This window comes from Trachinotus anak, unplaced genomic scaffold (assembly GCF_046630095.1).
Source record: "Trachinotus anak isolate AG129_WGS33_773 ecotype Australia unplaced genomic scaffold, CSIRO_AGI_Tana_v1 ptg000031l, whole genome shotgun sequence".
In the NCBI taxonomy this organism is placed as follows: domain Eukaryota; kingdom Metazoa; phylum Chordata; class Actinopteri; order Carangiformes; family Carangidae; genus Trachinotus; species Trachinotus anak.
The window spans coordinates 1,133,632-1,155,879 of record NW_027273882.1 but is presented as its reverse complement, the minus strand read 5'-3'; the positions used below and the strand labels follow the sequence as shown (position 1 = coordinate 1,155,879).

The 22,248-nt window shown below is 41.1% G+C and overlaps 2 protein-coding genes across 3 annotated transcripts; one reads left to right on the top strand and one right to left on the bottom strand.

The window, feature by feature from the left end:
• The first annotated feature begins 1,047 nt into the window (after positions 1 to 1,047).
• Positions 1,048 to 8,147, top strand: hsp90ab1 (heat shock protein 90, alpha (cytosolic), class B member 1). 2 transcript variants are annotated; one of them, XR_011686496.1, is made up of 13 exons: positions 1,048 to 1,207; positions 2,366 to 2,509; positions 2,652 to 2,858; positions 3,070 to 3,229; positions 3,907 to 4,040; positions 4,131 to 4,445; positions 4,550 to 4,715; positions 4,873 to 5,063; positions 5,904 to 6,051; positions 6,227 to 6,495; positions 6,608 to 6,637; positions 7,172 to 7,505; positions 7,593 to 8,147. XR_011686496.1 is itself a non-coding variant. In XM_071467724.1 (12 exons), the coding sequence occupies exons 2-12, from the start codon at positions 2,366 to 2,368 to the stop codon at positions 7,709 to 7,711; spliced, it is 2,187 nt and encodes a 728-aa protein (XP_071323825.1). In that variant the 5' UTR covers positions 1,048 to 1,207; the 3' UTR covers positions 7,712 to 8,147. The 2 variants fall into 2 exon arrangements, 1 of the variants encoding a protein (XP_071323825.1); XM_071467724.1 differs by lacking the exon at positions 6,608 to 6,637.
• Positions 8,148 to 13,826: 5,679 nt separating this feature from the next.
• On the bottom strand, positions 13,827 to 19,741 carry slc35b2 (solute carrier family 35 member B2). Its single transcript, XM_071467740.1, has 4 exons — positions 19,480 to 19,741; positions 17,299 to 17,486; positions 17,014 to 17,174; positions 13,827 to 15,812 (listed from the first exon to the last, which is right to left on the bottom strand). The coding sequence occupies exons 1-4, from the start codon at positions 19,497 to 19,499 to the stop codon at positions 14,880 to 14,882; spliced, it is 1,302 nt and encodes a 433-aa protein (XP_071323841.1). The 5' UTR covers positions 19,500 to 19,741; the 3' UTR covers positions 13,827 to 14,879.
• Positions 19,742 to 22,248: the final 2,507 nt, after the last annotated feature.

Genomic DNA, 22,248 nt, shown 5'->3' with positions numbered 1-22,248 from the left:
GTTCTCCGTGACAGCTGCTGTGCCGCGAGGGATGCATCTGACAAGTCCGTGACGTCACTTTAGGCGGGTTTTTTTTTTTCATGGAAAGTGCTAGAAGAAACGAAGCACACCCTCCGGGTTTTCAAATATTCCTCCATCCGATTAAAAAGATCCCCGCTGTTTATCGATTTTCGTCAAATTAACGACGTAATGTACATTTTTACTGGCTGTATTTCTCAGGTTGGTGCACATGTTTCTGCCTGAATGTTAAACGGAGGCAGATGTGCCGTCTTGCCTGTCACCAAAAAATGTGGTCTCTGAGTAAAACTGTAAACAGTCACAAGGTGGCGGCAGTGGTGCGCCAGCTGCAGGGGCTGACTTCAGTACTGTGCATCTTTACTTACAATGCAGTATTTTCTGAAGTACAAGGTTACCTTTACCACCAGCTTCTGCTTCATGAGAAGACGGATGGCTGGACATGCATGAAAAAGGCCCTAGCCCTCCTCCACATGCAGGGCACACGAGAGACACTCTGCCTGGCTCTGGCGATTTCGAGTCTCTTTGCAGCTTTTTAAAGTTTCTTTGCAGTTGTGTATCTCTGAAGTGGCTTTTGTGGTCATTTTGTGTCTATTTCTTGTCATTTTGTGTCTATTTCTTGTCATTTTGTGTCTCCTTGTGGTCGTATTCCACTTCAGACAGACACTGTGGCCCCTTACACCTGGGCCCCTGTGTCTGTATCAAGGCCCGCTCAGTTATCCATCAGTGGCTTTTGTTTGCACTGGAAAATTGCAGCTGTCTTGTAACATGTATGAATTATTATCGTAGCATATATTTCTTATGGTCATCACTTCCAACAGCTGCACATCAACTTTCAGTCAGGGATTTTAACCTGTGCTCTGTCACTGCACAGGTCCTTCAAGCTATATAACTGTCCATCCAATATCCATCACGATATCTTTATATGCCCATGTCAACAATCCCAATATATTGTAAATATAGTTGTTTTTCTTACATAAAACTGTAATTTTACTGACAGGCTTTTACCCACAGACTAGGTTTAGTGGTAGGTGGTGCGCCGCGGATGGATACGGCCGCACACTGAAACGCATGTGTATAAAGATTCCGGTCTATTAAAAGGAAGTCCCTTTCCATTTCCCTGCGTCAGAGAGCAGAAGGGACAGCACATTGGTTGCATTTTATTCAAGAAAAGTCAACACAAATAAACAAGGTATGTACACGAGTGTTTTCCTTGCGAATAAAGCACATTGTTCTCCGTTAATATTGGAGTTTTGTCAACCCGTCTCTGAATTATTCCAACGGATGTATCCATGAGAGCTCAAGAGCCACACGGTAACCTTAGCATCATCACTGTGTTGCGGGCTACAGTTAGCTCATTAATGTTATCACTTATCTGTCTGCATACATGTTTAATGATAACGTTTAATCCTTAAATCGTGAGATTGTCGTGTATCGATGGACGGTGTGTGGTGCTGAGCGGTGTAAATGCGGTACTCCTGCCGCACTGCTAGGCCAGGCCAGGCTTGGGTTGCACCAAGGCAGGTGTGGTGGAGATGACAACGCTGACTCGGTTAATTTCACGGAGCTAGTCGTGAAAATTCACACTCATTCCCACTGGGCCAGATCGTAAAGCACGACCCTCTTGAAAACCCTCTACCCTCAAAAAAAAAAAAAAAAACCAAAAACGTGTTCGTGTAATATCCATTTATGTAACGATTTACTTGCAGTTGTTGGTGATCGTAACGGCCCGTTAAGTTACGTAACCAACGGAAAACAACGGCTTTGGTTCATGTTAACGTCCGTGTGTGTTCAGATTCATTTCGGTTATTGCAGTTTGTTGTCGCTAACGGCCAGTGATTGGTTTGGTTTCGTCTTTGATAGCGGGGACAAAGCTGCTTTGTTGTACCGTCAGGTTGGTCCTAGTCGTTGTCACATGTGGCTTTTAACTCCTACTTATCAACGTTTTGCTCACAAGTCACCGTGTAGTGCCGCATTTTCCGGCGTTGTCGTTATTTTAATCACGGGCTGCTCGTAGGCACGTGTTTGCGGAGTCCATTGTCTGTAGGTCGACGCCATGTTGGTTAACGGCTACTTCCGCCGATATGTAGTAACACGATGGCTGCGGTCCAGTCTTAGGAAACCGGTTTGTGGCCTTGGATCAAATTATTATCGCGTTTTACGATTAACGAAACTGAAAGCCTACATCTGTCATTAACACACAAGAGCCTTTCAACTTCTGTGGCAGTCCTCTTCGGGTTGCGTTCAGTTTAGTTCATCACCCCCTGATAATGTACATGTGTTTTTTAATTTGTACTGTTTCAAACCCAAAGCAATTTGCTAAAACATTATCCGATTTGTGTTTGTGCAGATGCCTGAAGAAATGCACCAAGAGGAGGAGGCTGAGACCTTTGCCTTCCAGGCAGAGATTGCTCAGCTGATGTCCCTGATCATCAACACCTTCTACTCCAACAAAGAGATCTTCCTCAGGGAGTTGATCTCTAATGCTTCTGATGTAAGTCTTCAGGAGTTTGGACTTGTTTTTTCTTGTTACACCATAAGTAAAATGATTTCAAGTGCCTCTGTTATGATGAGGTATTTAATAATCAAGTTAATAATATAACATGATGTGTATTTTTGCTTATGTGTGTTTACAGGCTTTGGACAAAATCCGCTATGAAAGCCTGACTGACCCTTCCAAGCTGGACAGCGGCAAGGATCTGAAAATTGACATCATCCCCAACAAAGCTGACCGTACCCTGACCCTCATCGACACTGGAATCGGCATGACCAAAGCTGACCTGATTAACAACCTGGGTACCATCGCCAAGTCTGGCACTAAGGCCTTCATGGAGGCCCTGCAGGTACAACGAAACATGATCCAGATTGCAGCATGTGGAAGATGAAGCCAAATGGCACATAAGACAAGAGCACTTCTATCTAACCATGCATTGTCAAAGGCTTAAATTGCAACACAAAGAGCAGTGATAATACATTTGCCTTCAGAGTTATTAAAGGATGCTCCAGACTGTTTTGAATGCCATATTAAGTTTCAAATAATTGTGTTCCCTTTAGGCTGGAGCTGACATCTCCATGATTGGTCAGTTTGGTGTGGGTTTCTACTCTGCCTACCTTGTGGCTGAGAGGGTGGTTGTCATCACCAAACACAACGATGATGAGCAGTATGCCTGGGAGTCCTCTGCTGGCGGTTCCTTCACCGTCAAGGTTGACAACGGTTCGTGTCCCGGCATCATTACAATATCAAAGCAGCTGAGATGGCAACGTTTGACATAATGTGCCAATTGTTCTGACCATTTTTGACACTGCACTTCAAAAGTTTGACATGCTCGTCCCATATTCATCATGTTGGTATAAGAGCTGCAATGATCAACGGCCAGTTGAGAAAATTAAAGGACCAGCTATTTGGAGAATTGTTAAGTAATTTCTTTCCAAGCTCAAACATGAGTATTTGGAACTGCTTTCCTTGGTTAGTCATGTTGTAGTAAACTGAGTTTCAGCCTGCACAAGACATTTAAAGATGTCACTTTGTGTTTTTGAGTTCAAGGCCCCACAGTCAAATAATTGAAAATAATGGACCACTTATTCTAATGTAAATATTGGTTAGTCGTAGCCCTGGTTTGTATCTTGCACCTTGTTTACTTTATTCAACTAACTGCAGTTCTTGTTCAAAGCCTTAAACAGGAACTCGAAGAAAACAATTTTTTTTTTTTTTTTTTTTTTTTTTTTTTTAAATATTTGGACTTGAACAGCACTGTTAAATAACAGTATCTAATTAGTGGTGATTTACAATGTAAATGATGAAATATGAAGCCTTTGGTGGTCATATGGCTAGTAGAGGGTAGCTGCTCCATCTTCCAACAAGTGCGAATGGCTGTACAACTTTGTCAACAGGTGAGCCCATTGGCCGTGGAACAAAGATCGTCTTGTACCTGAAGGAGGACCAGACAGAGTACATTGAGGAGAAGAGGGTCAAGGAGATTGTAAAGAAGCACTCTCAGTTCATCGGCTACCCCATCACCCTGTTTGTAAGTATTTTAGTGTTCCACTTCCTTTTAGTTCAGTCAGGTTTACTGTTGCCTGGTCAGTGAAGTAACTCTAGTTGTTTTGATTTGCAGGTGGAGAAGGAGCGCGACAAGGAGATCAGTGACGACGAGGCAGAGGAGGAAAAGGCAGAGAAGGAAGAGAAGGAAGAGAAAGAGGACGGTGAGGACAAGCCAAAGATTGAGGATGTGGGCTCAGATGATGAGGAGGACTCCAAAGACAAGGACAAGAAGAAGAAAAAGAAGATCAAGGAGAAGTACATTGACCAGGAGGAGCTGAACAAGACCAAGCCCATCTGGACCAGAAACCCTGATGACATCACAAACGAGGAATATGGCGAGTTCTACAAGAGTCTGACCAATGACTGGGAGGATCACCTCGCTGTCAAGGTAAACATTGAAAGGCTAAAGCAACTGTTGCATTTACATATGCTTCAGCCAGCTGGGTGCCTAAAATGTAATGGTAAAATTAATAAATTCTTTCCCCTTCACAGCATTTCTCAGTGGAGGGCCAGCTTGAGTTCCGCGCCCTGCTCTTCATTCCCCGTCGTGCACCTTTTGACCTCTTTGAGAACAAGAAAAAGAAGAATAACATCAAGCTGTACGTGAGGAGAGTCTTTATCATGGACAACTGTGAAGAACTCATCCCAGAGTACCTGAGTAAGTTGGTGCCTTCCCCCTGGGATTATAGAAATATTCTCTCAGCTCTGCACTGACTATTTGTCTATAACTACAAAGCATTAATATAATACTGCAACATGTCCAACTAAACCGTGATTTGTAATTTTTTTTTTTTTTTTTTTTTTTTTTTTTCTAGACTTTGTCCGTGGTGTGGTGGACTCAGAGGACCTACCCCTCAACATCTCAAGAGAAATGCTGCAGCAGAGCAAGATCCTCAAGGTCATTCGCAAGAACATTGTCAAGAAGTGTCTGGAGCTCTTTGCTGAACTGGCTGAGGATAAGGAGAATTACAAGAAGTTCTATGAAGGATTCTCCAAGAACATCAAGGTATCAAAATAAACTTCTTGTGCTCCATATTGTTTTTAAATTACACAAATCTTTTTAACAAGCTTTTAATCAAAGTTCCTCCTCCATATTGCATTCTATGTGTCTTCAGTGCATCTCCATGGATTCATAAGGTTCACTTTCATTGTTGTGGTTGCTGCTGTTCCAGCCTTAAACGCAGTGTAGTCATAGTTTAGTTTTGCTTTCGGTCAGCTTCAGACACAGCTGAAGAAAAGTTGTTATATTTTTCTGAATTCTCAATCAACTCAAATGGTATGTAATGGAGCATCAGCTAGTGCACAGAACTTGTACTTTACAAGTCTTATGTGCTGTAGACTAGAGTCATGTAGCGCTGTAGATTAGTCAGTCAATTAGTATTGTTAAATTGGTAACTAGACATTCACCCAGTTACCCTAAAATATTACTTGCCTGTGACATGGTGTCACATGCCAACACAATCAGCTTGTCCTACTGTATGCCTAATTTAACAGAAAAGGTAAAAGTATCATTGCATAGTCAGCTCTGGGGCCTGTATAAAGAAGCAAGTTTAACTTGGACTCTCTGCTTACCTGGCTTCACTGAGCCTCACCTGTGCAGTCCTGTGTAAACATTAAGAAGCTGGGCTTAACAATGAAGCTATGAGTGTATTCATGTGAAATGATTTGAACAGGGTTGTCATCTAATCGTGACTTTGTCTTTTATGTTTTTAAATGGAGCCATCTTTGAGTTTTCAAAAATCCTGAGTTAAACCTGGAGTGTAGGTGGGGAATTGGTTAGCCTCACTTGATACATTTTGGGTGTCTTTTGAGTTTTGAACAATTGTCCATTATCGTGTCTCTGTAGCTGGGTATCCATGAGGACTCTCAAAACCGCAAGAAGTTGTCCGAGCTGCTGCGTTACCACAGCTCCCAGTCTGGAGATGAGATGACCTCCCTCACAGAGTACCTTTCCCGCATGAAGGAAAACCAGAAGTCCATCTACTACATTACTGGTGAGTTGCCTAGAATATTGATTTTTGTGATAGTCTGTAAAAACTTCAGTGTGTGGGGGGGGGTGTTTTAAGAAAATTGTATGTATCAAGATAAGTAAAACTAATGCTTTATTTTAAAGCAAACCATATTTAATCTGCCAGAATAATACTGATCCTCATATTGTTATATCTCTAGGTGAGAGCAAGGATCAGGTGGCCAACTCCGCTTTTGTCGAGCGTGTCCGCAAGCGTGGCTTTGAGGTCCTGTACATGACAGAGCCCATTGATGAGTACTGTGTCCAGCAGTTGAAGGAGTTTGATGGCAAGAGCCTGGTCTCTGTCACCAAAGAGGGCCTGGAGCTGCCAGAGGATGAGGAGGAGAAGAAGAAGATGGAGGAGGACAAGGCCAAGTTCGAGAGCCTCTGCAAGCTCATGAAGGAGATCCTTGACAAGAAAGTGGAGAAGGTCAGTGATCCTTATGAACTGTTTTGTATTCTTACTATATTTTCCTTCATAATGCAGGATTTAGGCCCATAAAGTTCACAACTGCATTTGACAGTGCTTTGTTTGGTAACAGGTGTCCTAATTCATCCCAACTTGTATTGTGGTGAGTTCATGCAGACTTGGTCTCCTTAGGTTTTCTGTGTTCAAGCGTACGTTGAATGATTTGCAGTTTTTCCTAAATGTTTGACAAGTTACGGGTTCCAGATGATGTGTGGAGACGCTGAGAGTCCAGAACCCTTTGAAAAACCTAACTGATTTGTAATACTGGTCTAACATATGCCTGAGTTTCAGTTTGCATACTTGGATTTTATAGAATGGGAAGTTACAACTTCTGAAATTGGTGAGCGCTTAACCAATTGTTTTATGTATGTATTGGCCACTGTGTTAACATGAAGGTCTACAGACCAGATATTTGAAGGTACCGTAGAACTGGTAAACAAATGGTTGCCCTTGACATGCTGGTGTGTTATTCCTAACAAGACTATTCTGCATGTGTTTATTAATTTGAATTCACCCCGTCTTGAATTTTTATGTAGGCTAACCTGCTGTTTGGACACTATGCATGTTGTGGGTTTTTTTGTTTGGTCCCCCCCCCCCCCAAAAGTCTTAATGTCCCCTCTTTGGCTGTCTCATCCAGGTGACAGTGTCCAACAGACTGGTGTCTTCACCCTGCTGCATTGTGACAAGTACTTACGGCTGGACGGCCAACATGGAGAGGATCATGAAGGCCCAGGCACTCAGGGACAACTCCACCATGGGCTACATGATGGCCAAGAAGCACCTGGAGATCAACCCTGACCACCCCATCGTGGAGACTCTCAGGCAGAAGGCCGACGCTGACAAGAACGACAAGGCTGTGAAGGACCTCGTCATCCTGCTCTTCGAAACCGCCCTGCTGTCCTCAGGCTTCTCCTTGGACGACCCACAGACCCACTCCAACCGCATCTACAGAATGATCAAACTTGGGCTGGGTGAGGACGCACTGCAGATAAACTTGAAACTTAGGACACTAGTGCTTTGTTTTGATCTTTAACAAATAACAATTCTTGTACCTCTAGGTATCGATGACGACGATGTTCCCACAGAGGAGGCCACTTCTACATCCGTCCCAGATGAGATTCCTCCCCTAGAAGGCGATGGTGAAGATGACGCTTCCCGTATGGAAGAAGTTGATTAAATCTACCCACCCCCCTGATTTCTAACACTTAGCCTCACTTTTCAATTGTTCATCCTTTAAAACTGCAGTAACTGCAAAACAAATAGTCATTCATGTTGTGTGGTGGACCAGTGTTGCTCTTGTGTCTAGAGCATTACTCTGCAAGACCTTTTAAGAAAAGCAGTTTTGGTTTTTGCTGTAATAAGTTCATGGTGACAGCACATTTGTTTTAACAAGTACCCTGTTGCACTGAGTTTTAAATGTTGGAGTGGTAAATGTGTGAACATGGGAATGGTACATTCCATTATCAGGTCTGGAGGGTTTGGGAGGTTCTGCTCATGTGCAACACTGCACGCTGCATGGAGAGAGGGCTGTATGATTCCTTTGCCTGAGTCCAGGCTTGTCTGTATTCCAAGTCTTGTTTTGCAAAAAATAAAGATGTAATACTGTAAATGTCCTTGTGTTTGTGAGATTAAATGATCCAGTTATCTTACATTGGTCTAATCAATATGGGGGATGTTTGCTCTGATTTGGAAATTTTCCTGCAAAAGTTAAAGTTCAGAGTGGCCACTAGGTGGAGATATGCTACAGTTTCAAGTAGTATCAGTCATTTTAAGGCAAGGTTATCTCTGGGGTAGACACATCAATCCATAGTTGTCCACATCGACTTAAGATTCTGAAACATGCTCTTTCAAAACAAATGGCTGTCTCCTGTCCCACTATATATTTAAAATCAGCTGCACAAGATTCCCTTAAAACAGCTTCAGAAAATAACATTTTTTACTAAAGTCTTACAAAAATGTCTTCAGAAATCCATATCACGATATGCTTTGTATTTCCTAACATGTCTTGAGTGTTCACATTGACAAGATACCAAAATGGAAAATTGTACATACTGTGAAAAAATGGTATGGCACTTAGGCAGACTATAGTCTAAAAAGATTTAAAATTGCACCCATACTGTAGGTTGGGTAGATCCTTTTTTTTTTTTTTCTCAGACATTTCCCCGGTCACCTCTGTTTAAACTGAGTTTCAGTTTGTGTTTCATTCACACAATTGACGGTAAATGCAGTCCCATGACACCAAAGCTGCCTGAGGAAGAAAAAATGCTGTACAGGTAGTCTTGGATCCTAGTATGAATCCGCAGGCACACATAATGTAACATGTTGTGTAATAGTTATCAGAAAATGTTTAACTGGCTGTGTGGTTGCAAATATTTTATCAGAGATTTCATCAAATGTAAAACCAGCAAGATATCATATAGTAGAGTAGATAATAAACGGAGCTTTTAGAAAAGGAAACAAATACAAGAATCCTTCCTCCTAAATAGTTAATCAGCATGGCATTAAAAAAAAGCAAGTGGACAAAACTACATTGTAAGACACAAGAACACGCTGAATGCACGAGTTTCTTGAAAGTGTGAGACATCATCAGCTGAACTCTTTGGGGGAAATGTAAAGCTTGTAGTTTTCCTGGAAGTCATGTGTTTTGTACAAGTTTGAGGAGGCGGCAGCTGCTTTTCTGCTCTCGTCGGTAAAACAGTGATGTGTGGGTGTCTGTCCCTCCTGAACACACACTCACACACACACTGGCTTCAGTCAAAGTGATAGCGGGGGAACTCTGGCTGTGTCATTCAGAAACACGCCGAGGACTTCATGGTTTTTGTGATGGCTTCCTAACTTGACCACCTTCTTACATTTGCTTCATTAACAAATCCTTTGCACTGCAGAAAAGAGTTTAACACATAATACCCACGCAGCAGTGCTCACTACATAATGGAAATAAATGTGAAAATAAATCATTTTAAATGAGTGTACATTATAATTCCATACTGGGCTATAATTACAGAGGTCTATCTTATAATATTGGCAGCTGCAAGTGCTCAAATATGTGCACTCTTGAACATTACACCTTTATGTAAATCCATGGACAGTAATCTGCTGCTATAACAGCTTCCATTCTTCTGTAAAGTCTTTCCAGAAGAGTGTGGTTTGCTGATCATTTCCGGGCTCTTGTGTAGATGATTCCAGTGCTGCCACAAACTGGGAAAACCCGTTTTTTATGGACCTCACTTTGAGCCTGGGCATTGGCAGGGGCGCTACTATTTCAAATATCATTGTTTGCATTGTGTACAAGACTGTCCACATACTTCTGGACACATATTGTGAGTTTAATTTGGGCAAGTCTCCAAACATCGGTGTAACAGTGTTGGTTTTTTTGTTTGTTTGTTTTTCATATATGAAGAACACATTTGCCAAGAAAACAAGGCTGTACCTTTTATCTCTGATCTCTGGGCCACAAGTTGGCAGTTTCTGCTTTGTGACGGAGGGATTTTGATTCGATGGAGGATGCCAACTTTTGTTAAGAACGAAAAACCCAAAAGCTAGTGACACCTCACCATCAGTTTCAGCTTTACTTTGTCTTTACTAATAATTAGCAAATGTCACGCTTACATCCAAGATGGAGAACATTGTCTCTGCTCAGCATCAGCATGTTAGCAGGATGAGATTAGCATTTAGCTCGAAGCACAGCCTCACAGAGCTGCTGGCATGGCTGTCGACGTATGTTTCCAAGGTCAGGGACTGATGCAATCTTGGTGTTTTCGTCAGGTAGTGATTTTGGTTTTATGCAGGAGGCTGATGTGTGACCCAAAAGGTTACACAGGATGACAAGTGATCCAATAAACGTGGGTGTTGGTTTTTTTTTAAAATTATGCAACTGATTGTTGTGCAATACCTTGAAAATCTGGACATTTTTTTTCCAATTTTCTTTCCTATAGCAATGAGTTTGATCAAAAGTTGTGGAGAAGATGATTGTCTTTTCAAGAACACAGGGTTCAGTTGAAAAAAACCCAAAAAACATTCAATTCAAATTAGACAACTAGGAAATATCCTGCCAGATGACTGAACGATCTGTCTGACACTATAGTAAGGTCTCTATTTGGTTCAGCTGGTGGAAATTTCTTGGTGAAGTTCAAGAGTTAGTTCCCTCATGAAGTTGAAAGGCACATCTGATCTGACTTGCCCTCCCTTTAACAAAAGACTTCCTGTGGAAACATTTGAGTCTCTTGTGAAAATCTGCTTTCAACCCACAGATGCTGAGTGCATTAATTGGGGGGGGTTCCTGGTGATACAGTGGGCTGCGGTGCGTAACAGTGTCACAGTTCTTCATGCGTATTGTGACCTTTGCAGCCCGTCATCTCCTCTTCCTTTTGTGTGTGTCTCCCTCCAGTGCATGCTGTCAGTGCCAATACCATTTCAATACCAAGAAATCGGCTTAAAATGTGTTGACTGGAAGACTGCGTGTCCTACGTAGAGTTCTTGTTCAGTCGCACAGGCGTGAACATTTTCTTTCATCTGATCCAAATGATTACGGACCAACATGAGAGTTTTGTTTAGATACCTTGGTGTAAAGGATCCCAACAGATGAGGGTGGTTTTTTTGTATCGATGAATAACAAGATCTATAGATAACCTGAGATTAAAAAAAAAGGTGTGATCATGGCATTACAATATATGCAACCACACCATCCTGCAGACCTGTGTGCAAAAGTATAAGTTGTGTAATATAGTTTCAATGACATTTACAATACTAAATGCCAGAAAAAACATAACTACTACTCATGATCTGAGACAGTTTTGATACACGCACACATCGCACAAAGTGTCACTTCTCATATTTGACAGCACATTGTAAATACTAGAGACAGGAACAGGATAACACCCACACTGAGTAGGAAGGAAGCGAGATACATAGATAAAAGACCTACACGAGACAAATAAAAACCTCTATCTTGAAGCATAAAATACAGCAACCCACAAAAACGATAACCTTTATGACGAAGTGTAAGAGAGTGGAGAGTCACACATGGTCTGCCTCATTGTGTTTATGTTCCACATGTGCAGTAAAGGAGTGAGGGGTGAGTGGTGGTGGACTAAAGGTTAGAAAGGCTGCCTCGCCGTCACACTGCTACTTGTTCACATCCCAAGAAACAATTGAAATTCTGGGAAATGCACTTGTTTGGTTTATTGCCGAGAGTGTGATACTGCTCTTCTGTCCGTCACGCTAAACATGAAGCTACCTCTAGCTGATTTAGCTTAGCACGAGGACTGGAAACAGGGGAAATAGCTAGCCTGGTTCTGTCCAAAGCAAACAACATCCACCTACCAGCGCTCAGAAGAATCACAAATTCACACATTTTATCTTATTTGTTTGATCCATACAAAAGCTGAATAATAAAAAGGATAATTTGAGACAGCAGATATGAACTTAAAGGAATATTTATGTTTAAAAATGTATGGGTGAGGATGAATATTAAAAAATGCATTTCAATAAAGAGAGTGAATTTATGGAGCAACTGAATGAATCAGAAATGCGTTGTACAATTCATAGATTTGAAAGGCTTAAAAAAGTAAGGTGATGGATAAATAGAAGACACCTGTTTGATATCCCATCATAATCTGTTTGATCTGTTTGAGACAATGACATCTGGTAAATATAAGGATATGTGTAGTCATGTGTATATGTTGTTATGATCCGGATAGTGCAGTGTGAGTCCTGATAAAGTAAAGAGTTGTTGGTAGCAATGATAACGCATCTTTGGAGAGAACCCCATTTCCAGTCTTAATGCTAAGCTACGTTAGCCAGCAGTATCCTCATATTTAGCATACAGACATAAGAGTGGTGTTAATGTTCTCATATCTTCTGGAAAGAAAGCGAGCAAGCAGATTTCCCAGAATGTAGGGCTCTAGTTCGGCATCTCTATGAGGTATCGACGGAAGACAAAGACAGTTTCGGGAAGCTCCCAAGTGATGGCGGGAATAGCTGAAACAGTCAAATGTTCATGCTAGCTAATAAAGGTTCCAACAAAAACACTCAGCCTGTGTCATCCCTGCAGTCAGAGCGAGAGCCCAAAGTGACTGGTCCGACTGGGGGCTGAAAGTGGAGGTCTGCATGTCTCCCCCCCCCCCCCCCCCCCCCCCCCCCCCCACCATCACCTTTCTTGTTTGCCATTTGCAATTTTGAAAAGAAGATTAGAGACGCTGACATTGTGACGCACTGCTCCAAACCAGATGGGGTGTAGGATGCTGTGAAATGAGAGGTGCGGGGAAATTCCCCCATTCAGCAGCTGTGAGATTGATAAACCTGGGGGAAATGTTTTTGTCATTTCACAGTCAAACCCAATCTTCATTTTGATGTGCAGTGAATCATAATAGTGGTCTAGTTTATGAATCTGAGCACCAACAGCAGTTCAGATGTTTCGAAAATAATGTATGCTGACGTCATGAGACTGGAGAGTGGAGGGCGTAGGGTGAGACTGCCAGAAAGAAAAATGCATTCGTGATTTGAACTCAAAGTCTACAGTGCGAGATATCCTCATCAAGGCACAGGGTAGCTGCAGGTAAACCTGTAACACAGTAACAGTAGCAAGCATGAGATTGTGTACTTGAATAAATACTTGTAGATGAAACCCAACTCTCTTTAGCTGTTGATGCTGTTCACCTGAGCCCCTTAAGTTAATGGTCCAGAGGAAAGAAGGAAACTGCACCTAGACATTTAACTTTCCAGCCACATATAAGGAACATAACTAGAGCAATAGTATAGCTAAGTTCAGACCTGCAGAAAAGCTTTTGTCATCCTTTTATTACAAGTAGCCTGGAGTACTGCAGTTCACTGTTTACAGGTCTCCTAAAAAAAGTCAGTAAATCAACTACAGCTTATACAGTTTACAGAACACAGTGTTTGAACTGGCTTACAGTTACTTTAGGATGGGAGTATTGTACTTGTCTATAAGAGTATTCATGGTCTTGTCCCAACCTTTTGGCTCATATGCAGCAAATGTGTGGATCTGGTAGAGCCTTTAGAGCCACTGACTGCTGCTCACTGAACCGAAAACTAAAGACAAGAGACCTGTGATGAAGCTGCCTTCTATAGTTCAGGATCCAAAACTGGAAAAAAAAAAAAAAAGTTTCAACTGTTGTTTCAAATGCCTCCTCCTTTCTTTTGTTTTTGTCCCTTTGAGCTGCATTTCAGGTACAAATAATCACTGAGAATGATTGGCATGTATTACCTGCAGAACAGCACTGACCACGCAGCAAATCCTTTGGAAAACCGTAAAATCAAACCTCTGCACTTCATAGATTTAAGTTTATTTAATATGTTTTTATTAATAATCCAGTTACCAGAGGAAATAATATAATGATAAAAACAAGGTACCAGTAACATTGCATTTCCCTTGTATGCATTCTCTTATGCATTTTATCTTCACAACCTTGTGATGGCCATGAGCATCATCAACATCCATTCAGTATTCCTCCAAACATTCACATGGAGCGGTGTTACACGCGAAGCAGTCCTTTTACAAAAGTACACGACAAGTTGGTTGGAAATAAACAATGACCTAAAGATTTATTTACATGATTTTTTTAGCCCAATTTTAAAAACACTGAGTAGAATATGTGTTGTGAAGACAACAACAAAATTACCGTAAAATAATGCAGAGCAAAAAATACCAACAGCAGCATCTGTATCAGCGATGTCTGGGTAAAACTATACAATTTGTAAGTAGTGCGCTCTTTATTACACAAACTGTTGTTTATCACCCTCTATTTCAGAAGGTAGCCTCTGGAAAATGTTAATATACCTTAAATTAAACAGTAATGTACGCACCGTGTGTTCAGGTCATGTTTACAGCTGTACAAGATAAAATCCAACATGAAGACACATAAAGGCCCCTGCACTCCAACATGGAGGACTGTGAGATAAGTGTCTGGCTGTTGTGACTGAAAGACAACCTAATGAATAGAAAGTGTCGTCTTTATGAAAAGTGACTGTTTTTTTGAAATGCAAGGGGCATTGTCATAAAATCTTGAAAATTACTGTTAAACTGTGAAATAGCTGAAGAGGCAGTTTGTAGTTTGCAGTTTGGGACTCTTGTATTAGACAATCTTACAGGCACTCAAATCACATGGACCCCTTGGGGGTATCTTGGTGTAAGAGTCAAAACTGCAGAATCCCTTTCTGTACCATTGCTAACAAAAATGAAACCCAATGGAAAAGAACAGAACAGTAAAAAAAAACCAAACAAAAAAACAAAACAACAGACCTAACAGATACACGAATACACAAATAGACAAAAAGCACCACAGAAAACGTGGTCTCAGTTCCCAGTCTGGTGTGACTTTGGAGTGCTACACCTTCTGTGCAATTGGCTGCGGTGGCCGTCGGCCTGACTTCATGCGGCTACGTGCGTACACCCGTAGGAAAAGTGCCAGGAAAACTACGGCAACACCAAATCCACCTACTATGGTGACGGCGTGACCGTAAAGGAAACAGGAAAGCAGAATGGCAATGGCCTGCCTCAGGGTCATAATGATGGTGAAGACGGCGGCACCAAATTGGTTGATAGTGTAGAAGATGAAGAGCTGGCCACATGCTGAGCACACGGACAGCAACACGGCATGAAAGGCAAACTCAGAGTGACGCGTCATGAAGGCCAGCGAGTCGAAGAAGGCACCCTGCTCCAGTAGTGAGCCGACGGTGAAGAGGCAGGAGAACAGGTTGACTCCAAACATCATCTGCACTGACGACATCTTGTACTTGAACAGGTTGTCCTGCCAGTTGGAGGTGAAGCTGTCGAAGACGATGTAACCCACGAGGATGACGATCCCGCTGAAGGTGGTGACGGTGGACGGGTGCTTGCTGGTCGTACTGGACAGCAGGAACATGCTGACGCCCACTGAGATCAGCACAGCAGTGAAGTACTCCCAATATTCATAGCTCTTACGGGAGACAATCTTACCCATGAGCATGACAGGAATGACTTTGGAGGCCTTGGCCAAGACTTGAGTGGGGAAGCTGATGTACTTGAGGGCTTCATACTGGCACCAGCTGCTCATGATGTTGGAGAGCGAGGCGAAGGAGTACTTGTACATGGGTGCTCCGTGGCGAGGTTGCTTAAATAGGATGCACCAGAGGCCCGACACTGTCAGGGCCAGGATACGGTTCATGAAGACCAAGAACTGAGAGTCCTTGAATTTCTCTCCCTCGTCCTCTGGAGTCGTGGCTCCATAGGAGCGAGTCATCACCCTCTCCTGCAGTACACCCCATGTCAGGTACGATACCTAAGAATAAGAATATTAACTTAAGCTTCATGTTAGACATTACTATATACTGAAACTAAAACTGTTGTATTCGTCATTTCTTTCAGTGTAGTCACATTAGGATCAGTATTACCTGTAATCACTAACTCCTGTAATCACTAACTTACGACATACATACAGCATGTTAGTACTGTAATTACCAGCATAACCAATATTTTCAGTCACTTTTGGGCCCTTTTTAAATGAGATGTATTGACAAACAGTTGCCTATTTACACATCCAACAGACATGGAGGGCCTTCATTGCTAGGCCTGATATTGTTTTCACATTGTGAGTCTGTGTGTGTGGCAAAATGTGGTCCTGGAGACACCTACTGTAGTGGGAACTACAACAGCTTTGGCAGGTGTTTATATGTCTCTATTCGTCTGTGGGCAGATCTTGTCACCATGATAGGGTTGGTGTTAAGGTCATGAAATTTAAAAAGGTGTGTAGTTGAGATCAAAATAAAGGTCAAGTTCAAGGATGTGTGTGGTCCAACCAATGAGTACTGAGTAGTCATATAATAATGTAGTAATAACTACTGAATACTGTTATGTCAGAATGTCAACATGTTGACAGCTGTTGTGGCTGGTGTGATCCCATTGCAAAATGGTCTCTTGTTTTTTATTTTGGAGTCATGTTTCTGGCCACATTCCAAATGTCAGTTGAATATTACCTCTCCATTTAGCTCTGTTTTGGTCTCCACCAACCTCTGGGGAAAATATCTAGCTCTTTAGCTGCTAAATGCTAGCCACTAACACTGTCTGTCTGCTGTGAGGTAACGTAGGTTAGGTAGAGCTGAAGGAAGTGCAGGGTTGGGTAATAATTCTCTGAGTTTGTTACTACTAGTGACACCTTTCACATAACACATAATTGTTTGGTCCATTGTTAATATAGAAATATTGCTTTAAGACAGACTTATCCTTTTAAGTAGAGCTTGATTTCATTTCATGATATTCTCTTAACTAGCACTTAACAAACATTCATGACGCATCTTTTAAAATAGCCAGTGAGCTGGGAGCAGACCAGACTATGGCTATAATCACACTTAAGTAAAGCAAACATAAAACAACCCTCCCTGCGGATGCGCAAACACAAAAGACTCAACGTGGTGGTATTACAGAGATTAGGGCAAATGCAGCTATATGTATTCAATGACTGTATTTTCTAGGAGGATCCCCACCTGAAGTCCAGCAGCACAAAACATTAATTTGATGGCCTGTCTGACTGACGAGCCTGAATCTCCTTCGTTCCTGGGTGCCACTGACACGTCATCCAACAGACCTGTTTTGGCATCATTGCCAAACACGCAGGTTCTTATGACAGGGTAGCAAATCCCACTACCTGAAAGTAAGGGAAATGTAAAAAAAAAAAAAAAAACATGAATGAACCTGATATCAAGGTAGTTCAGATCTTTCATAATAAGTATACATTCCCAAATTAGGTGTGTTTTTTCATGAGCCCAGACCTGTTTCCAAGTAATTGGTGCGCTTGAAGTAGCTAATGAGGAGGTAGCCAGGGATGATGATGGTGGAGTATCCCAGCATGTTGATGAGGAAGCGGAAGAGCCAGACATCGTGCCAGCCATCCAGTATTGATGACTCTTCTGCAGCCACAGTGGAAGGGAAGAGAAGCAACACAAGTGCGGACCAAACCCTACAGGAGTAATACAATGAGATATATTAGAAATATAATATAATTATAAATCCTAAACTAATATTTAACAAGCAAGACATTTGTGTGTTTGCTTCAGTGAAGGGGTGGATCAACACAACAGCGAGAATGTAACCCTCAGGATTGGCAGCAATATGATGTGTGCAGTGTAGGGCAACTACTCAAGACTTCCAAGACATCAACTAGCAAACTCGGACTACTTTATCTCTGTAATATGCAGTTAATATTATACATATTACACCGAAAGGTATCCAACAGAGGAATGTTGTGTTATCTTGCATCTTTCAAACAGACATCTTGAGGCAGCTCTACAACAGAAAATACATGAAGCAGAGGCCAAAATAGCCAAACCTTTGGTCCCAAGGTTTAGTCAAGCTTCAAAAACACTGGATCCTACACTTTCCATAATGCAACACAATAGCATCTTTCATTAGACCCTTCCTGCCTTCCTGCCATGTCTTTCTAACTTAGCCCAGTTTGTAATGTAGACTTTATGTTAATGTCTCCATGTCTCCAAGCTGTAGTTGACATGACCCTGATGAAATCATTTGGGTTTTTCCTCAGAACACTCCCTCAAAGTACACTACACAACTGTTTTCACAGGCTGAGTAGTACTACCCATGATGCGCAAACCAACCTTCATGCACAATGTAGGCTGGCTATTGGTGCTGTGTTTAAGGTATGGAATCATGTAAAACAAGCATTACCTGTTAAACCATCCACGGATAAATTACATGACATTCCTTGCCCACAGAACTTAAATAACTGGTAACTCAAACACACCTATGGTGAAACCCTAGCTTCCAGTGAAAGAGGTGTGGTCCTTGCTATCGTGGCACTGAGTGTGTATCCCATTCGGAGCGAGGCTGGGCCTCCTCCCAGGGGGAGCCTGACTCACACAGAGCCTCTTTGTGTGGGACTCTGCTGTGGCATGGATAGCCAGTAGCCCACTGCAGCAAGACCTGGGCTCTGAACAGGCAGCTTGTTACATGGAGGAATGCACTGCACTGGATGGGCAGCCAACCCACAGGCTGCTACATCACAGGCACACAGAGAGGGCACTGCCAAAATTTACCTGAGGGGAGAATGAGTGCTTGTGTCCTGTATGAATATATGACAGCAAATGATATGGACTGAAAGTGAAATAACACAGCTTTCCCTTGATAAAAAAGACAACAACAGCCTCTCATAGAAACTAAATAACTATTATTCCCTCCCTGCTGGAGAGTGTGGTCTGGATAAATTAACATATGCACAGTAAACACAGTGGGAAAGCAACAGGGAAAAACAAATTATGTGACTCATCAGATCCTGTAAGAGTGTAGGAATTTCAGGCATACTGCCAACCAATAAAAGAAAAAAACCCCGCACTTAATAACATACTGTACTTTTAAAAGAGTTACGTAACATTTTGATCCCATAGATTTAGATGTGGTTCACTATATGATTTTGTGACACTAGAGTAGAGGATCGACTATTACATGAAAAATACCAAAATGTCTACCAAATACTGTCAGCTCTTCAGACAGACCTTTACAGTTGTGCTGTTGAATTATTTGACAGTTCTTGTCTCTAATATCTGAATATTATAGTTACTTGGTTTAATTGACAGCTGTCATCATTATGAGCCAAGGGATTGGCTCATAATGGGGTGTTTTTTTTTTGTTTTTTTGTTTTTTTGGGAACACCTTCCAGAACAAAATACCAATGTACGATAAGAAGAAATGAAAAAGATAAAAATACTTGTAGCAGCACTTGGTTAGCTTATATTTTACTTTAGCCAGCAGGTCGTTTGCAGACTTCAGAAACACACAGACAGCCACATAAACCACGGATACCGGTAATTTAGGGTTAGCTGACTTCATTACACACTGACAGTCAAATCAGCGAACAGTCCGCCGAGCTTGTCCACGCTTAAACACCATCTTTAGCCTGATTTAATGTCCAGTTAGCTCCCGTTGGTGTCCACCGTTACCTCCATGAAAAAGATGGCATTTTCCCCGCACTCCGTGTCCCGATCCCTGGCGCAGAACACACGCCGACAGACTCAAGCGTCTCCGCTGTAGCAGAGCATGAAGCCGCAGGGGCCCCGGCAGGCAGCGATATTTTAATAATTAGAGGGTGTCTTCTTTTGGGCTAGCCAGCTTTAGCTCTGATGTCTTCAACTTATCCTCCGATGTGTTCACTTGAGCAGGAAAGGGCCCCTCTTCTTCACTCGACAACAAAGGACGCCTTCCAACGGCCCTGCTCCCTGTCGGCGTGGAGGAGAAAATACCAGCATTTTTTATTTCTTTCTTTTTTTTTTTTTTTTTTTTTTACTATATTACAATGCATCATATTTTATCCTTTATGTAAGTATTCACACTTGTAAACTAAACTATACGAAGTGTCTTTTACAGCTGAAAGATATTCAAAATGGCGACGGTCAACGGTTCAAAAAGTAAAGACGTTTGAAAACCCCTTCGATGAAAACACGACTATTAAGATGAAATGACATTCAAAAACACGTTCAAAACTTTAATTAAACATTCACAAGAATTACAAATTTCCTTCTTTCAACCGAAAAGTTTAGATGTGGTTTCTTAATAAGGCATTTTTGCAGTTTCTCTACTGCTTAGTCCAGTCTTAATGTGAGCAGCCATTGTTATGGACGTTCAATCAGCGTCTTCACATGGTCGGTGAAAAAACTTTTACCTTTGAACCCACTTTTAAGACTTTTCTCAGGAGAGTATAATCGTTTGTTAAACATCTTTTCAACAGAAAAAATGTTTTTTCTTATATTATTAATATTGTATTTATTCAGCAACAACAAACAATGTTCCGTAACTAAAATTGCAAGGAAATAGAAAAATTGCAAGGTCTAATTGTTGCTATTAGGGGAATAGCATGTTTGATTACATTATATTATGATCAGTTTTCAACTAGAAATCAACGTTGAAATCCTGGTTGGTGTTCACTGGGTAGTAACTTTGGCTGCCATATGTTTTGGTAATGGTTTAAAAAGTACAATAATCACCACTATATAATATAGTGAAATAAAATTATCAAGTGGCAGTGTGAATTTGATGTACCCTACTAATCTTAAGTACAGCTACAGTACTTTAACCTTTCTAAAACCACGGGGATCACCGCTGACACCGCCGCGCATGTATATTTCAAATTACCGTAGCTAGTTTGAATTAGATTTTTTGCAATCTCAGAAATGTTCAATCTGCACTTTTCAAGAATGTATAAAAAGAAAGTTGAAGAAAATTCAATTCCGTTTTTGTCCTTTTCTTCTTATAACACACAGTTTTAGGTATTGAATTACATAAGAATGGTTAATACTTGACAGATTTTGAAAGTTCTGCTTCTCCTGGAAAAAGGGTGTAAATTATTTACACATAGGGCATTTTTTGACACAATTATTGACAAAAATAGACAAAAAAGACCAGGCGTTTTAATAAATATATCTATTATTATGGTGCTAAAAGGGTTAAAATTCTTTGTATGTACAGTACTGGAGTAAATGTAAAAAGTTAACATGTAAGCATTAAATACTGCTTACATGTTAAGTCATACAATAATAAAATCAATGTTGCAAAAGTATGAAATTAGTCTTTCTGCATAATGAGTTGTTTTAATGTCATTTGAGCACATCTCACTGAGAATACTTGTGTACTTTTATACAGTATACGATTGTAGTAGTTCTACCATTACTGAAATAAATTATCTGAGCACGTCTTTCACCACTGCTTTTAAGTAATAAACCGAATAGTCTGGGGTTTGTCTTGTCCTAGGGTTATTTAGGTAATAACAAAGGGAAAATGCAGACAAATTACACTGCATAAAATAGCATAAGAATCAATGTTGTGGTTAATCGTTAACTAAACACCTTTGGATATGTGTGACAAATAGGCCTACATGTTACAGCAATAGTATTTCACGGGATTAACATAGCAGTTCCTCACTAACAACATTCCCACAGTACATGATATTACATTTACTAAAAACATTTATTTTGCTATTAATTGTTGACACCCTGGTCCTTTTAATCTCTCTACTCCTCCACGGTGCATCCCTGTAATGGTGGAAATTCTGACATTTCAGTACATGTTATGTCATTTACAGGCAACATTTGATTCTGCATGGCATTCTTGTAAAAGCAAGAAACTGATGAGATGGTTGAAGGTTTTCAATTTGGAACAATGAAAAAGATTTAATTATTGCTGACTGACAAAAGTGCAACAAGGTCCTACAAAAAAACATGTATAATTTCAGTATTGGACAGTAATTAAGGCCTTAAATGACAGTATTTATTGTGTAGCATTATTAAAACAATACCCAACTCTTTACGAGAAGGAAAATATGTTGTTGCACAGTTATTGGTAGATGAAACTTGCTTATCTAACTTTTTCACCCTTTTTTTCCTATGGAAAAACCAGCAAGACCTATACTGAAGATAATAGAAATAGCGTCAGGATTTCCCAGACCATAGACTCAATGGGGAAGTAAGTATAGTTTCACAACTCTGTGTTTTAGCTGAGAGAATGTCTGTTTACCAGCTGTCACCATAATAAGTACCACACTGTTACACCCTTGCACGACTGTTTGTCTGACCAAGAGAAAGCTATGTTTTAGCTAATATTCTGGCTAATATCCCTATATGTTCATGAAGTGAGGACTTATTATTCACCTTGTTGCGCTGTGGGTATGTGTTTATAAAAGAGATACAGCTAAGTGGAATTTCCAGCCACTTCACAGT

What these genes read in the sequence shown, in the direction of transcription:
- hsp90ab1 (XM_071467724.1), top strand. Translation starts at nt 2,366, where the DNA reads ATGCCTGAAGAAATGCACCAAGAGGAGGAGGCTGAGACCTTTGCCTTC. An exon ending in CCTTCATGGAGGCCCTGCAG is followed by an intron (nt 2,859 to 3,069) that starts GTACAACGAAAC and finishes TGTTCCCTTTAG; the next exon opens with GCTGGAGCTGACATCTCCAT. An exon ending in AGGATCACCTCGCTGTCAAG is followed by an intron (nt 4,446 to 4,549) that starts GTAAACATTGAA and finishes TCCCCTTCACAG; the next exon opens with CATTTCTCAGTGGAGGGCCA.
- slc35b2 (XM_071467740.1), bottom strand. Translation starts at nt 19,499, where the DNA reads ATGCCATCTTTTTCATGGAG. An exon ending in ATGCCATCTTTTTCATGGAG is followed by an intron (nt 17,487 to 19,479) that starts GTAACGGTGGAC and finishes TTACTCCTGTAG; the next exon opens with GGTTTGGTCCGCACTTGTGT. An exon ending in TTTGTGCTGCTGGACTTCAG is followed by an intron (nt 15,813 to 17,013) that starts GTGGGGATCCTC and finishes TCTTATTCTTAG; the next exon opens with GTATCGTACCTGACATGGGG.